At 43.7% G+C, this 15741-nt stretch overlaps 2 protein-coding genes and 1 non-coding gene across 11 annotated transcripts; 2 read left to right on the top strand and 1 right to left on the bottom strand.

Annotated features, from left to right (window-relative positions):
• Window positions 1-1386: 1386 nt before the first annotated feature.
• On the top strand, window positions 1387-12566 carry HYLS1 (HYLS1 centriolar and ciliogenesis associated). 4 transcript variants are annotated; one of them, XM_016204427.2, is made up of 3 exons: window positions 1387-1457; window positions 9047-9161; window positions 11252-12566. In XM_016204427.2, the coding sequence occupies exons 2-3, from the start codon at window positions 9151-9153 to the stop codon at window positions 12159-12161; spliced, it is 921 nt and encodes a 306-aa protein (XP_016059913.2). In that variant the 5' UTR covers window positions 1387-1457; window positions 9047-9150; the 3' UTR covers window positions 12162-12566. The 4 variants fall into 4 exon arrangements, with proteins under 4 accessions (XP_016059913.2, XP_016059914.2, XP_016059912.2 ...); XM_016204428.2 differs by lacking the exon at window positions 1387-1457 and adding an exon at window positions 1490-1651; XM_016204426.2 differs by lacking the exon at window positions 1387-1457 and adding an exon at window positions 5527-7608.
• LOC148090782 (small Cajal body-specific RNA 11) lies at window positions 2638-2777 on the top strand. The gene has a single exon (XR_015716266.1).
• Window positions 5527-15383, bottom strand: PUS3 (pseudouridine synthase 3). Of its 6 annotated transcripts, none has more exons than XM_016204422.2 (6): window positions 15095-15383; window positions 14686-14876; window positions 7931-8349; window positions 7250-7815; window positions 6178-6368; window positions 5527-6035 (listed from the first exon to the last, which is right to left on the bottom strand). In XM_016204422.2, exons 3-6 carry the CDS (start codon window positions 8303-8305, stop codon window positions 5725-5727), a joined length of 1443 nt encoding a protein of 480 aa, XP_016059908.2. In that variant the 5' UTR covers window positions 8306-8349; window positions 14686-14876; window positions 15095-15383; the 3' UTR covers window positions 5527-5724. The 6 variants fall into 6 exon arrangements, with proteins under 6 accessions (XP_016059908.2, XP_016059904.2, XP_016059907.2 ...); XM_016204418.2 differs by lacking the exons at window positions 14686-14876; window positions 15095-15383 and adding exons at window positions 13039-13170; window positions 14557-14678; XM_016204421.2 differs by lacking the exons at window positions 14686-14876; window positions 15095-15383 and adding exons at window positions 13039-13170; window positions 14382-14489.
• Window positions 15384-15741: the final 358 nt, after the last annotated feature.

Genomic DNA, 15741 nt, shown 5'->3' with positions numbered 1-15741 from the left:
CTTGGTGCCGGCTTCTTGCCCTGGGCCAGGGGGTTCCGGGGAGCCCTGAGGGTTATCTCATCTAGGCACCGGCGGAGGGTGAAGTAGTCCCCCCAAAACAAGGGCTGGGCTGCGCACAAGGTGCCGCTTGAAATACAAGTTGTGATAGAGGACAGGTTTTCAAAGGTCAGATTTTAACTTAAAGCCTGAGAAAAGGAGCCCGTGAGGAGAGCGGTGAGTGTGTTGAACGATCAGAGAGCAACAGGTATAAGAAAACTGTTTGCTCTGGTTTCTAAGGCTGGAGATTCGGTGCCAAAGCAGCAGCCGTGCGCGCAGGAAATGGCCAAACCTGGATTGGGGCTGTTTGTTCACGAGGAAAGAAAAGAAAAGAACCGTGCGCACTAAAGGAGAGCTAGGGTATTGGAGATCTAGGAGCAGGGTCCTTCGCGTCGTCACAACCTACTTCTGTCATTTTCGTCTTTGTTTTTCTTTCCTCTCACAAACCCAAAGTGCCTTCGAGATGTAAGGCAAAGGCCCTGCGACAAAGGGGGAGGAAGACGGGACAGAGCCTCGGGGAAGCCTCCCCGCGCGTCCGAGCCTTCGCACAGAGCCCGCGCGCCGGCCTCGGGAGGACGCGCCGGGGCGCAGAGGCCGGATCGGGGTCACGGCGCCGACAGCGCCAAGGGCCCCCCTGAGGCCCGGACCACCGGCCGCGCAGAGTCGGGAGGGGTGAAACCGATTCCGCGAGGCGGGCGGAGCGCTAAGGCCGCCTCTCCGGGAACCCAGCCGCCGCGCCGTCGGCCCTCCGCGTCCCGTTGGCCTGGCAACCGAGCGACGGTTCGCGAGTCGCGCTCAGAAGCGGCGGGACTCGGACGCTCCCCAGGCCACGCTCCGAATGCCGAACTCCTCCCCTCCTGAGGGGAGGGCCAAGGAAAAACATAAACCAATCAGAATGTAGAAGCGGAAGGCGTTTACTCTCGAGACCAATAGGAGGGCTGAGGGGCGTGGCCGAGGCCGCCGGTTGGTTCTTGTGATTTAAACCTCGGCGTCCGGCGGTTAGGGAGGCTTCCGTGCTTGAGTGGGCAGTGCGCCTGCGCAGGCTGCGCGACCCCAACCGACACCTGCGGGGCTGAGGGACTGCGCGGCGAGCGGACGTCGGCGGGGCCGGTAAGCGGGACGGATGGGAGCGGAGGAGTGGGGCCCCGAGGGCGGCCCCGCTGCTTGGGGGAGGTCGGGGCTGAGTACGCGGACTTGGTTTCGCGGCCTGGGTACCAGTGCCCTGCCGCGCAGTCCGGGGCCGGGACGAACCCACCGCCGGGGTACGCGACCCTGAGCGGCCGGAGCCCCCGAGGTCGCCACCGTGGCCCCGGCTTAGCGAGGTGACGCCGAGGGGACCGAAGGCCTCTCACTGTGCAGCCACACCTCCTGTGAACTGACGGGTGTAACCGTGCGAGAAGCTCTTTCCCCGCCGTGTTCAGGTAGAGGGTGAAATGCAGCCCCACAGCCCTACCCTGGAATGAAAGTGAACCCTTTTTTCCTGATGATAAAAATTACACCACCTCATTGTTTTTATAAGTAAATCAAGCAGTATTAAGTACGCGTGAAGAAGGGCAGTAAGTACCCGAAATTCCACCGTCCAAGAGAACCCTTTCCATTTGGGTCTACTGCGGAGGTGTTCGCTGTGGGTATATACTTGCATGAGTATCCTTATAAAACGTGTTTGATGAAATTGTACATTTTGAACATAATAAAGCACATCCACTTAAAAGGCAGGTCGTGCCTTAGCGGTATTTTAGGAATGCGCGTCCGTCAGATGGGGAGTGCGTTACTTTTAGTGCATGCGTGGTACCTCCTGCCGCGGCGGCGCCGCGCCGTGTACCGTATATTCTCTAACCGGTCTCCCGATGATGGGCATTTGTTTTTCCAATTTCTTCATCATCATCGATAGCACGGTACTGGTCCCTCGTACATATACTTGTCTGCATTCTTACCCAGTTTGTCTCCTTAGAATAATTCTTGGAACTGGGCGATGGCTTAGAAGTCACGGTACGATTTAAACTCTGGTTCGTCCTGTCTGACTGCCCCCTGGAAAAATCGGTGCCCCCACCCCGCCCACTCACAGCCGGAGGGTGAGGCTGCCGGGGCCTCCGCACGCTGACCGGCACTGGGTAGTGGGGACTTTCTACCCATCTGGAAGGATGTCCTGATGTTTTTATTTGCATCACTAATGAGATTAAACATCGTTTTCTATGTTTATTTTTTGGTAAATCGCCTCCTGTCTTTTCCTTATTTTCTGGCGCGTGTACCTTTTTATTGGCTTTCTAAGAGGAATTTGAATTAGCGATTTTGAACCTGGTTCAGATATTTCCCCCAGTTTGTTGTCTCTTTCCATTGATCAGTTCTTTCTGAGTGTTTTTTGTTTTGCTTTGTCCTAATACTGTGGTTCTTTAAGCTGCATGTGTACATCCCCAGAGGTAGAGGAATTTAACTCTGCAGTAGCCTCCCAGTAATGGTTAGAATCTGAGTCCTGACCCAGCCTCCCCCTTCCACCCTCGACGTCCTGTCACTTTGAAACTAGCTAAGCCTGGGATGCAAATCACTTAAGATTCTTGAAGAGAAGGCACTTTGGGGTATTTTGGTTACTATTGTCTGTAATTCTTGTCCTGGCCTATGCTTTCTCTGCTCGCCTGTGCTCAGTTGTAACAGGGGAGACTGGCAGGACATACAGCGACCTCCCTCTCCGTTTAGGAGGGCCGTCCTGAGCCTAGGGCTGGCCCTTAAAGGCACGAGAGGACAATTTAAGATGAATGTGTATATATATAGTAATTTTACAAAACATAAGGTGTTCTAGCCTCTGTATAAAAGTTTCCTCCTAAGACAAAGGATTATTAGGTCTTTATATTAGAAAGAGTTTCTTTTTAATATAAAGAACCGACAGTTACCTGTGGTGGACCTTACTGAAGTTTAGATTTTATTATTTGCAGACACCTGTCTTCATATGTTCAAAAAATAGGAGTGTGCTATAATTTGAATACAAATAAAGTAACATGCTAATCACTATAGCAGCACTTTTCAACCTGTATGCAGCAGCGCACTGGTGTGCCGCACGAATGTTTAAAACATTCATTACCTATTTATTTTTAATTTTATTTTTGTTTAAAATATTACAGATGTCCCTTTTTCTCCCCAATGACCCATTCCACTCCGTCCCATCCCCCTCCCCACCTGACTATTTAGTCAGGGGCAGTGACCTCTTTTCCCTTAGATTGTGAAATAATAAATGCCAGCAGCCAACACAGCAATAGCCGTACAGTGTGAATGAATCAAAATTATGCGTTTTTTTGGTCACATCAGCAAAAAATGTATTTTTGGTGTGCTGCAGAATTTTAGTTGTTAGTTTATGTGCCATGGGATGAAAAGGGTTGAAAATGGCTGCTGTACAGTATAGAACACAAAAGAATCTCTGGCGTTAGTGTCGGGACTCCTCCTCACCCAGAGTCCTATTCCACTTCTGTCCCTACTTTATTCTCTGCTCATCTTTTTAGTAGGTAGGTTTGTATTGCATGAACATTGCAGTGATGTGATACTTCTCACAAAGCTCCATTTTGTTTACATATATTTAGTGGTATATAAAATCTCACTGAAAGCTCAAAACCTATTGAAATAATTCCTGCCATTTTGTAATGAGGAAAGTAAGGCCTAAGCCCTACTTTACTTCTAACATTTATTTAGTCCCTACCATGGGTCAGAGACTTTGGAATTTATACGGACATTACCTCACATAACTGCAGTAATTCTGCAAAGTTTATAGTTTGGGACTTCTCACTTGTTTCTCCTATGATTGTCCTGAGTTGTTTTCTGTGGCAGCTACCCAAAATAATGTCACTAAAAGCTTATTCTAGATTTGATAGCATAACCTACTTAAACTGGAAATGATCTACTTAAGACCTAAGACCCTGATCCTCTACTCTTTGCTTCTATAAACTGTCCCAAGCATGACATTTTAGTTTGTGCTTTTTGTGCCATGTATCATTTCTTTAGAGTTGATATTTAAAAATAAGGAGTAATTTATTTTTTCTTTTTAAAAAATTTTATTGATTGATTTTAGAGAGAGAGAGGAAAGGGAGAGATAGACATTGATTTATTGTTTCACTTATTTATGCATTCATTAGTTGATTCTTGTATGTGCCCTGATAGGGGATTGAACCTACTACTTTGGCATATTAGGACGATGCTCTAACCAACTGAGCTACTGGGCCAGGGCTTTTTTCTTCTTCTTCCAATTACAGTTGACGTTCAATATTATTTTATATGTTTCAGTTGTACATCATAGTGGTTAGACAATTATATAATTTGCAAAGTGATCCCCCTGATAATTCTAGTACCCACCTGGTACCATAGTTATTACAATGTTACGGACTATATTTCCTATACATCCCCTTGACTATTTTGTAGCTTCTTAATCCCTTCACCTTTTTTCACCCAGTCCCCCCACACCCTTCCCATCTTGCAACCCTTAGTTTGTTCTCTGCATCTGTGAATCTCTGTTTTGCTTGTTTATTTTTTTAGATTCTACATATAAGTGAAGTCATATGTTATTTGTCTTTCTCCATTTGACTTATTTCACTTGCAAATGGTAAGATTTCATTCTTTTTTATGGCTGAATAATATTCCATTGTGTGTGTGTGTATGTATGTATGTATGTGTGTGTGTGTGTATACAAATCTAGCCTAGGCCATCAATTTCCTTGGTTACGCCAACAGCCGCCTACTTGGTCCTACTGTCTTGCCCTCTTCCAGTCCACAGTGAACACAGAGCAATATTTGTGCTACACAATTCTGGCCTTTAATTTTTTTTTTCCAGAGGTGCCTCAAAATAAAAACCTAAGCATTTTTAGAAGGTCTACAAGGCTCTACAGACATGACCCTTGCTTACCTTTCTAAACTAGGCAAATGTGATCATCTTTAACTCTTTATACAATCTGCATCTCTGCCTTAGACACACTAAAGCTCTGCTTTGTCTCCACTTCAACTGGCTCCCAATTGTTCTACAAGATTTAGCTTGGATCTCTCTATAAGAGCTTTCCTTAAACCACTAGCCAGTGTTGGTAAACTGCATGGCCAGTTGGCTAACAATGTTTTCTGCATGTGTAAAAGGTTGGAAAAAGAAAGAATATACAGCAGAGACTATTTGTGGCTCACACAGCACTACACTGATAAGCTTCGTGAGAGATGCTGTGCCTCATTCAGTTAGTTTGCTGTCAGGTAGGACTGTGCCTGGCACTGCACCAATTTATCAGATAGTTAACTGACTAAATTTAATTTTTTAATTTGTCCTAGAAAACAAAACACCTGATCAGGCATGCTCTTTATGCAAATTCAGATGGGTAGTGAATATCTCGTTTGCTTTTAAAAAGGACAGCACAACAAATCAGACACTTGCTGGATTGGGCTTTAATAAATTTGAACGCGAGGCACAGGTCTCCAGGTATATATAAATACATCTCCATTTTACATTTGCTTTTTGCTTCTTCCATCAATCCTTTTGGACAGGAATGAGAGAATGTTTGATCTTCTGTTCAAGCAAGAACTTCCTTAAATGGGGCCTGTGATCTTTTTGGTTTTCTGTTTTTTTAAGAGCTGATCATTGACTTCTAGGACTTACTGCAGTAAATATTGTATTCCCTTTCTGCCCACCTACCATTTGCTAGTTGTTGCCTCCTAGATCCTGGTGAGTTTTCTGTGGTTAAATGATGCTTTTAATTTCTGTATCAACACAGACTCTCTTTGTTGGTTTCTCTAAAATAGTATTTTCTTCCTCTAGTGTGTCAAAACATTCCCTTTTGGCTTTCATTTCTGTCTCATTGAATAAACGTGGGTACTCGATGCGTCCCCTACGTACACAGTGCTGGATCCGGGATTCCAATCCTTGGCATTTAGGACGATCCATTAGGGGCTTATATGTGCGCATTTTCACTCCTTCTACAAAGGCACTGGTCTGCTTTATGATAGAGGGCTTAACATTTCTCCATTCTATCACTTCATCCGTCTTTGTTCCTATAATATGTACAATCAATCATTACATGGATATTTCACCACAACAGAATCACCTCCAAACTTTATATAAATCTACCTCCCCCATAACCTGTATAACTTTGGTTCTGGTAAATAATATTACCCATGGATTTCCCTGTCATACCTGTCCCACAGGGTACTGCCACAGAGTCGAGTCCTTGCAGCATACTATACAATATGTGAGTCTTAACAGCTTGATTAGCCCATTGTTGTTGTAGGTGGGTAATATTGAACTCCTGAACCTCCCGGTCATAGAGCCACTTGATATTTTCAAACTTACAGTCATACAAGACTAGAGGAAATTCTACAGCCATACTAGGGAGAGAGAGAGAGAGAGAGAGAGAGAGAACAGAGTATGAGAATACATAGTAGCCATTCAACAATTCTTGAAAAACAGGGTTAATTGGGTTAAAAGGAGGGAAATAACTTTATGTCACTTTTAAGTATCTAATAGTTAAAAAATACAACACTATCCCTAACCTTGCACATTATAACTAAAAAAACCCCCAAAAAAACACAAAAAACAAACTGTGGGGCAACTGGTTAGCCCTAATCTATATTGGTAAATTTCAGTGGTAACAAGTCACCTAGAAGGAAGTTCATTTGGCTCCACCATATGCCTATAAAATAAAAAACAGCTGGTGTTTTTCCAAATTTGTCAATATTGTATAGTATAAAGTAAAAACTTACTCATAGAGTTCACTGTGTAGGAATGAATTATTGGTCTATCTGATCTCATCCTGCTCCTAAAAGGAAAGTTGACTTTTTCGTACCTTTCCTTCCATTTCAGAAACTGAAAATTAGGACAAATTCTGAAGTATAGCAGTACGACTACTCCATAATACAAAGCAAGCAAGATTTAATATGAATAGTCTGAATGCTCACTGTTTAGCAGAACCTAACAATACCTCTTAGCATAAATTCAATGGGGAAAACATGTAGAAATGAATGTGCTTTTATTTAAGGGGCCTGGACCAAACGCCTATTTCTTACGACTGGGATAGAAATGTAATAAGCAAATTCAGAGATACCACTCCCTCCTACATGTTCATAACATTCTACAAGTTACACTAAAAGCTGCATGAAGAAAGGTTCAGTGACTTCGTTACTTAGACAGTTGTGGGGAGAGAAAGATATATTAGAATATATTTTAAAATAATCTGTGAGCAATAGCTGGTTTTTGTTTTTTAAATTACCTGTATTGAGGTTTCTGGGGATTTTTCTCTATGTTTAGCAGCTCATCGATAATCTCTGGCTTCTCCATTCCTTGGCCAATCAGAAAAAGGACAGCCATCATACAGCGGACTTGATGATAAAGGAATGCCTGGCCGGTCACTTCAAACTGACATAACTGGAAAGGTTCTTGCCATCTCTCCTCAGCTGGGCTCTGGCCCACCAGCTGTACTTGAGCAGACAAAATAGTCCTCTGAAAATTAATCACTCCGTTGGCAACATCCATTTTACATAAGTTCCTAAAATCATGTGTGCCGACATACTTCTGAGCTGCACAGTTCATGGTTATGATGTCTAAATCAGCACGAGGGAAAAAATAGCGGTAAGTCCGCTCCAGACAGCTGAACCTAGCACTGAAGCTGGGCTCCACAGGGGCCCAGGCCAACACGCGGATATCTGGAGGGAGCACCCGATTGAGAATGTGAGTGTAACGGATCTCTTTAGCAGCATCGCTGACTTCATCTTTTAAATTAACATCCTCTGAATCCCTGCCCTTTGGAAAGTGAGAACGAAGGTCAAGAGAAATCACCTGTGGAATTAGAGAAAGATGATGTGTTAGAGATATAAATAATATGAACCCTCAGTATGTACACCTAGACTATATTGGTTTTGCTTGCTTTGAGGAACAGTTTAGTGGCTCTTACCTGTCCAAAGGCACTAACTCCTTTGTCTGTTCGCCCACACCGGTGATAGTTGGATGTCTGTCTGCTTTCTACTAGTCGAGTCTTGGTTAGAGCCTCAAACAGTTTCTCCTCAATTGTATTGTTTGTGTTTTCCTGACTGGCAAAGCCCTGATACCCCCAGCCCAGATAGGCTATCTTTAGGGCTACATGTCTTCGACCATGAGCACTGAAATCAAATGCACGCTTAGCTTTTCCAGCCCCTGAAGAATCTTCTCTAGCATGTGAGTCCTTGGTGTGGGCCTGTTCTTTTTTAAGTCTTTGTACCTCCTGCTCCAGTTCTTGTACTCTTTTTAGGAGTTTGTCAGTCTGGATTCTGTCTATGTCATTTTCAGCCATGATAAGACGACTTCAGGAATAAATGAATCATAAGGTTCCACTACCTGAAAAGAGTAAAAGGAGATAACAATTTCAGTGCTTATTCTGTTGGTCATGTCAGTAGCTTTCCATTATGTTCAAACAGTATCTAAGATTTATTTTAATGCCTTAAGCAGACTAGCTTCTGCCCTGGCATACAAGCATTAGCTTAATTGTTACAGGTTAACCATCCAGATACTATTTTCCATCCTGTATGGCCAGTTCATTGGGGGGGGGAGGGGGAGTCATAAAAATATTCAGCTAGCATTGTTAAGGTTTAAATAGCATTTAGGGAAAACGACTGTAGATTTTATATCTCTCTTGTTCATTAGCTGAGATTATTAAGGACTGATGTTAATGATATTTTTCCCCTAAAGCATTTCCTCTTGACTTCTCATTACATTTGTTCAATCTTTCTAATCAAGATCTGTTGATAAGGCCCTGGCTAGTGTGGCTCAGTTGGTTGGAACATCGTCCTATACACTAAAAATGTAACAGATTCAATTCCCCATCAGGGTGCATACCCAGGTTGGGGGTTCGATCCCTGATCTGGGCGCGTCTGGGAGGCAAATTTCTCTCTTGTATTGATGTTTTTTCTCTCTCTAAAAATGAATTTTTAAAAATTAAAATCTGTTGTAACTACTGTGTCTATTGCTTTCTAGTATCTCAGATAAAATTAGTGGCTTGTATGTTCTATCACCTAATATTCAGTTTGTCTTAAAGGTGGTACAATAGAAGCTATCCTGATTGAAGAAATTTATCAATGATTGTACTGTATATTGGAAGTAGAACCTGGAGTCAAGATTTTCCCACCTTAAGCAATTTTGATGGCAGAAAGGTAATTAAGCATCGTGATCCTTTTTAAAATTAAAATTTAATGCACGTTCTGAAAAAATATCTCTTCCTCTAGCAGTTAGAAGAGTTAGTTTGGATAATGTAATTTAGATGTCAGTGTTGAAATTCCTGGAGTATTTCAATAACCTGAGGACAGCTGTACTACATCCTTAAAGATGGTACTAGACACTTACGATTGATGGTTACTTTAGTAGTAGAAAATCATCTCCACATCTCTTCTAAGGCTGACTATGTTATGTAAGTCTAGGTAGCTCATTTAGTATTTTGCCTTTTGAGTTTCTGTCTATGCTAGATTAAAAGTTTAAATTTAAAACATGAAACTGTAAAAGTACTAGAAGAAAACATGAAATAACTTCCTTAAAATCTTGGGGCGGGTAAGGCATTTTCAAAGTAAAACACTGCAGAAACCTAGAAACCATAGAAAACCAAAACTGTGACTACCTAAAAATAAGTTTCTGCCAGCAAAAAATAAAGTCAAAATAAAAAACTAATGATGGGGCCCAGCTGGGTGTGGCTCAGAGGTTGAGCATCAACCCAGGATCCAGGAGATCGCGGTTCAATTCCAGGTCAGGGCACATGCCCAAGTTGCAGGCCTGATCCCCAGTCGGGGGCGTGCACGAGGCAGCCGATCAATGACGACTCTCTAATCATTGATGTCTCTCTCTCTCTCTCTCCTCCTCCCCCTCCCTCCCTCTCGATCTCTCCCCCCTCCCTCCCTCTGTCTGAAATCAATAAAGATATATCTTTAAAAAAAAAAAATTAATGATGGTAAAAAGCTACATAACTTCCTTAATATCTAAGTATTTCATGAATATATAGATCAGTTTTAATATATCAAGGAAAAGTCCAACAACCTGAGAGGTAAGTGGGAAAAGAACAAGCATTTTATACAAAGAAGAGAAGGAAAAAGCTTATAAATGTATGAAAAGATGCTCAGTTTTATTCAGTTTAAATAAACACCAATTTTTATGAGAACTTTTTTTTTAAACCAAACTAACTGCAAAGACTAGGAAGTTTGATAGTACACCACTTTGGAAGAGGGATGGAGAAACAGGCTCTGTAACACATTATTAGTACAACATTATTTTTTTTTTAATGTATCTTTATTGATTTCAGAGAGAGGAAGGGAGAGGGAGAGAGAGAGATAGAAACATCAATGATGAGAGTCATTGATTGGCTGCCTCCTGCATGCCCCCGACTGGGGATGAGACCCGTAACCCTGTGCCCTGACCAGGAATCAAACCGAGATCTCCTGGACCCTAGGTTGATGCTCAACCGCTGAGCCACGCCCGGCTGGGCAGTACAACTTTTTTAGAGGGCATCTGGTAACAGCTACCAAAATTGAGCGCACACATACCTTTTGACCCACCTATCCCACTTCTGGAAATTTAACATACACATACACTTGCACCAATATGTAAAAATTTATAAGATACTCATTGTAGCATTCATTTTTTTAACAGAAAACTAAGCCTAAAATCAGTCATGGACTAGCTGAAAAATTACAGTACATCCATACATTGGAATTCTGTGCAACATATTAGCTGTGAAACCTTGGGCTAAGCTGTTTCATCTCTGTATGACTCATGTTACTCATCTGTGAAAAGATAATCAGAGTACCTATTCCACAGTGTGAGGATTACACGAATTAATGAATGTAAAGCACATAGAACGATGCTGGATACATGAAGTGTCCCTCTCAAGCACAAGTTACATACGTACATTAAGCATTATGCCCATATCATGTAGTGTCAAGCTTTTCTTATGCCAGAACTCACCCATCCTGCCTAGGAGCTACTAAAGGTGGCAAGAACTTCCAGGCAGTAGAATGTGGGAGTGAATAAGCAGAGAGTGGGAATGAAAGCAGGATTCCCCAGAACTGGGTTAATGCACCTCCAGACTGTTCCTATACTACCCTGTACTAATCTAGAATTTATGTAACTATTGTAGTTACGATTGCCTTAGCCATTCTTTCTTCATTTCACTGCTATAAAAGAATAGACAAGAAGTGAGTGAACAATTTATGAGCTGGAAATTTATCATTAGAAAACTGATCAGTGTTTTCTCTTGTAGAAGGTCCTACAGTGTAAAGGAAGCAATGGAAGAACTCATGGGACCTAGTGGACAAAATTGGGCTAATATGGATGCAGAAGAACAAATGTTGGCGGCTGCTACAGCTTTCACCCAGATCTGTGCAGGGCGGGGTGAGGGAGATGTCAGGAGAGAAGCCCAGTCTACCCAATATGATCCCTACAGCAAAGCTTCAATAAACCCAGGAAAGCGACGTGCTCTTCCTGTGCAACTGCAGTACCCACATGCAAAAAGTAACGTCACTTCAGACACAGTCTCAGAGGCCTCCCAAAGACTCCGAAAGCCAGTGATGAAGAGAAAGGTGCTGCGCAGGAGGCCGGATGGGGAAGTGTTAGTGACAGATGAGTCAATTATCAGTGAATCAGAGTCTGGTGCAGAAAGTGATATGGATCTCTGGGACTTAAGACAGAGGTTGATGACCCTTCAGTTCCAGAAAGACAGGGAGTCCCCTGTTGATATTTCAGAAAAACTTAATCTACCACATGAACATCAGCTCAACTGCTATCTACAAAGAGAAGGAATGGACCCTCCAGCTTATGAACAAGACCTGATTGTTGCCAGTCGACCCAAGTCCTTTATTCTCCCAAGGCTGGACCAGTTAAGCCGAAACCGGGGCAAGATAGACAGGGTAGCCCGCTATTTTGAGTACAAACGAGACTGGGACTCAATGCGGTTACCTGGTGAAGATCACAGGAAGGAATTACGCTGGGGTGTCCGAGAGCAGATGCTCTGTCGAGCAGAACCCCAGCCCAAGCCTCAGCACGTTTATGTTCCAAACAATTATCTAGTACCGACTGAAAAGAAAAGGTCTGCCCTCTGTTGGGGTATCCGTTGTGACCTTGCCAATGGGGTCATGCCCAGGAAGCTTCCCTTTCCTCTTTCTCCTTCTTAAGTCTTTTTTTTTTTTTTTTAACCCGGGTCTCCTTTCACAAGACTGGGATAACCTGGTATTTTATAGCTTTCCTTTTATTTAAGTAGAAACAACTAATTTGAAGCTCATGGCACATTATAGAAGGACTTCACCCACCATTGGTTTTTCCTAGGTATATATCACATTGGTATCAGATGCCACTTAACTGCCAAATTACCATTCAAATCCAGCAATGCACAAGAAGTCATGTCAGAGGAAGGAAAACAGATCCGGCCTCTCTACTTGGCAGATCAGTAAGCAAAGTCAGCTAGCACTGTTTCTGTTCTGTACTCTTTACCTTTGGCCAATGTGAGTTGCTGTTTTTATTAGTGTGTTTTTAAAGTTGCTGGGTGTTAAGCTTATTCATTAAAGAATTTTGGAAATTTGTGGACTTGCCCTTATATACATACTTCCCAAAGAAAGATGATCTCAAACCTGAGTTGTGAGTCTCCTTCCAACTGTACTCATCACTCTCTCACCACCTAAATGAGAGCCAAAGGGAAGGGACAAAACCTGCCCTTTACACCCACAAACCTAAAGGAAAGAAGAAAGGTAACAACAGCACAGCTCTCCTGCATTAGAAAGTCTAGATAACTGTTAAATGCTTTTTAATAGATGCTCAACAGCAGCACTATATGACAGGATTCTAGCCCAAGCTTTGTTGTGAAATTATTTAAATGTATTGCCCAAATTTTTAAATTTGCCCCTGATGTTGTCTTAGAAATTATGCCTGTCACTTGAAGGCTATTCTCACTGCAACAGAACCTCAAACTGCTAACACCTGGAACTAAATGCAGACATAAATACCAAAATGAATCTGGCCTATTTAGGTACAGACCAAAACACTAATTCTGCTCACCTTAAATTGGATCTCCTTGTTCTTGATGATTCTAATCTCATAAGGAACATCTGCAAACCGAAGGCTGTCCGTTTTAACATATGAAGACAGAGACTGATAGCAGAAATAGTTTGCTCATTCAAAGAAAAATAGCTGTGACAAAAATGAATAACCTTGACCCATCTGCTAAAATACATCTCCATAATACTTAAGCTACATCATTCACCCAGTTCCAGGGCTAGGCATTTATCAGGAAAATAATCAGTGACTCAGACATGTGTAGGATATATTAGCTGCAAGTAAATAAAAACTGCAAAGTATGCAATAGTGAGGTAATTAAATAGAACGTCAGTCACTGGGAATCATGGGAAGCTAATGGAAAGTGTAAATTAAGTGAAACAAGTATGTTACAAACTGCAGTAGGATCTCAGTCCTACACCCATACATGCACCACGAAGGCAAAGCACAAAGATAGATCAAAACCTAACACTGGGTGGTGGGATTAAAGGTAGTTTTTCTTTTCTTTAAATCTATGTTTTTTAAAAGTTAAAAGCCACATGGCATTTTTACATGCAAATTACAGCAAAACGCTCCAGTGATTTACCTCCTTTATATGTATCTCAAAGCCCAACATTACCAAATAAAGTTTTCAAAGTGATTATGTAGTTCAACCCTGTATTTACCAGAAGAACCAGTCCAAAGGGTTTGAGGCGCCGGTTAATAAAATTTATGGCAAAAGGAGGAGTGGAGCCCAAGACTCCTGAGTCAGTACAGTGCTTTCTCCAGCGCACGGAGCCTTCTCAGGGTGAAGTAGTGGTTCCCAGGCAGACCTCTAACACCTGGAAGGGAACCGCCAAATTATCAGAGGGTGTTCATGCGTGTGCCAAGCATCTGTCAACACTAAAGCAGCCGTCACTAATTTCAACACTTTTTAAAGTTAAAAAAAGTTTTTGCCCTGCCGGGCGTGGCTCAGCGGTTGAGCGCCGACCTAGGATCCAGGCGATCGCGGTTCGATTCCCGGTCAGGGCACATGCCCCGGTGGCGGGCTCCCCAGTCGGGGGCGTGCAGGAGGCAGGTGATCAATGACACTCATCATTGGTGTTTCTCTCTCTCTCGCTCCCTCTCCTTTCCTCTCTCTGAAATCACTATATATATCTATATATATCTATATATAAAGGTTTTAGTCTCGAAAATATTAGTAATTAGTGGACTAGTAAAGTATTACCACGATAAATTGTATTCTAAACCAATGAGAGAAGGAGGATAATATCCTCAGGGTCTGAAAACTCAAACCTATGATCACTAATACCCCCCCAACGATCTGAAAAAATGTCTCCACGCCTTCCTCCCACCCCACAACCTACTGGGTTCCCGACCAGTACTCGTATTTTGTTTTACGAGCAAGCAATTCTCAACGAGGCAGCAGAGGCTTCCCTCCGCAGTCCAAGGGCCCTCTAAGAACCGAATTAAAGCCGCTCGCGAGTGTCCGCCGGGAGCTCCAAGAAGCCCTAGACACAAACAGGTCCCGCTGCCACGTACCGGCACCTTCCTGAAAGGGTCGGGCACAGAAGGGGGGCGAGGAAGAGAGAAACGTCCAACTCTCGGTCCATCCGTCCGTTCCTCTTGTAGAACCCATAAAACAACTCACCCCCAAAGCCCCACACTTACACTCCGATCGTCGGCCGAGAGGCTTTTCACGAGACAGGAAGCTGACGCTTTGCGTCTCCCGGGCACGCTCGGGGGCTCATGGGAGTTGTAGTCCAGCTCTGTGGGAAATGTAGTTCTAAGAGCGGGGGTGCAGGCTTGCTGTGGAAATCAGCCTAGTGTTTTCCAGTTGGCCACTGTTTCTCCACTAAGGCCTAGCGTAGTACAAGAATAAACAGATAAATTATAGCGCGCTTAAATAATGGATAAGTGACTATTCAGAGGTCTGCCACCCTTATACAAAACTAAAAGAATCTGGCTCAATTTTATACCTATTTAAATTCGTCGACAGTTACCATTGCGAGACAGAACAAAACAAAACATTTACTACTGCAACCCAGCCACGTGCAAGAGCTGAAAAGGATACGATAACCTCAGCACAAAGGATCGAGGAGCCAGCGAGCGACTGACGGGGAGCCTGGCTTCAGCACCACGGAGAGAGTATAACTCGATCTTAGTTTTTTCCAGAGGCTGATCCAGATCTCAAGATTCCAGTTAGGGAAAAAAAAAAAAAATCTGGTTCTTTCGTCCAAGCTGAGCAGTCAGCAGTAGAAGGAATCTGTCCCGGATCATGGAGTGCAGGTGGAGGTGGAGTGTGTACCACAAGCGCAGCTTTCTCGGGACTGCTCTAGCAAGGGGCAGGCACACATCGGGATCAATTAAAATAAGCCGGGGTCTGGGGGCGTCACAGGCATTTAGGGACAGGGACGGGAGTCGGAGCCTGAACGACTTCCTCGCCACGCCCCTCGAGCTCGAATTCGTTTGTCGGATGAAATGCACCCATTTTGACCCTCCGCTTTCCTAGCGCCGCTTGTCACGGGGATGCGGAGATCTGGGGGGGAAGACGTGGGCTCGAGAGCTGGAAGCGGGGCGGGGGTCCAGCCCGACCACCCAGAGAATGACCGGGGGAGTGAGTGGTGGGGTAGGGGAGGCAGGACTCGAATCAGTACGAGGGTTGTTGCTGCCCAGAGTCGCCAGCCGCTGTCGCCTTACCGAGAGGTCAGCGGCGGGCAAGCGCCC

Source organism: Miniopterus natalensis, chromosome 20 (assembly GCF_054644295.1).
Source record: "Miniopterus natalensis isolate mMinNat1 chromosome 20, mMinNat1.hap1, whole genome shotgun sequence".
In the NCBI taxonomy this organism is placed as follows: domain Eukaryota; kingdom Metazoa; phylum Chordata; class Mammalia; order Chiroptera; family Miniopteridae; genus Miniopterus; species Miniopterus natalensis.
Note: the sequence above shows the minus strand (reverse complement) of the source record. Positions and strands in the feature narration are given on the sequence as shown.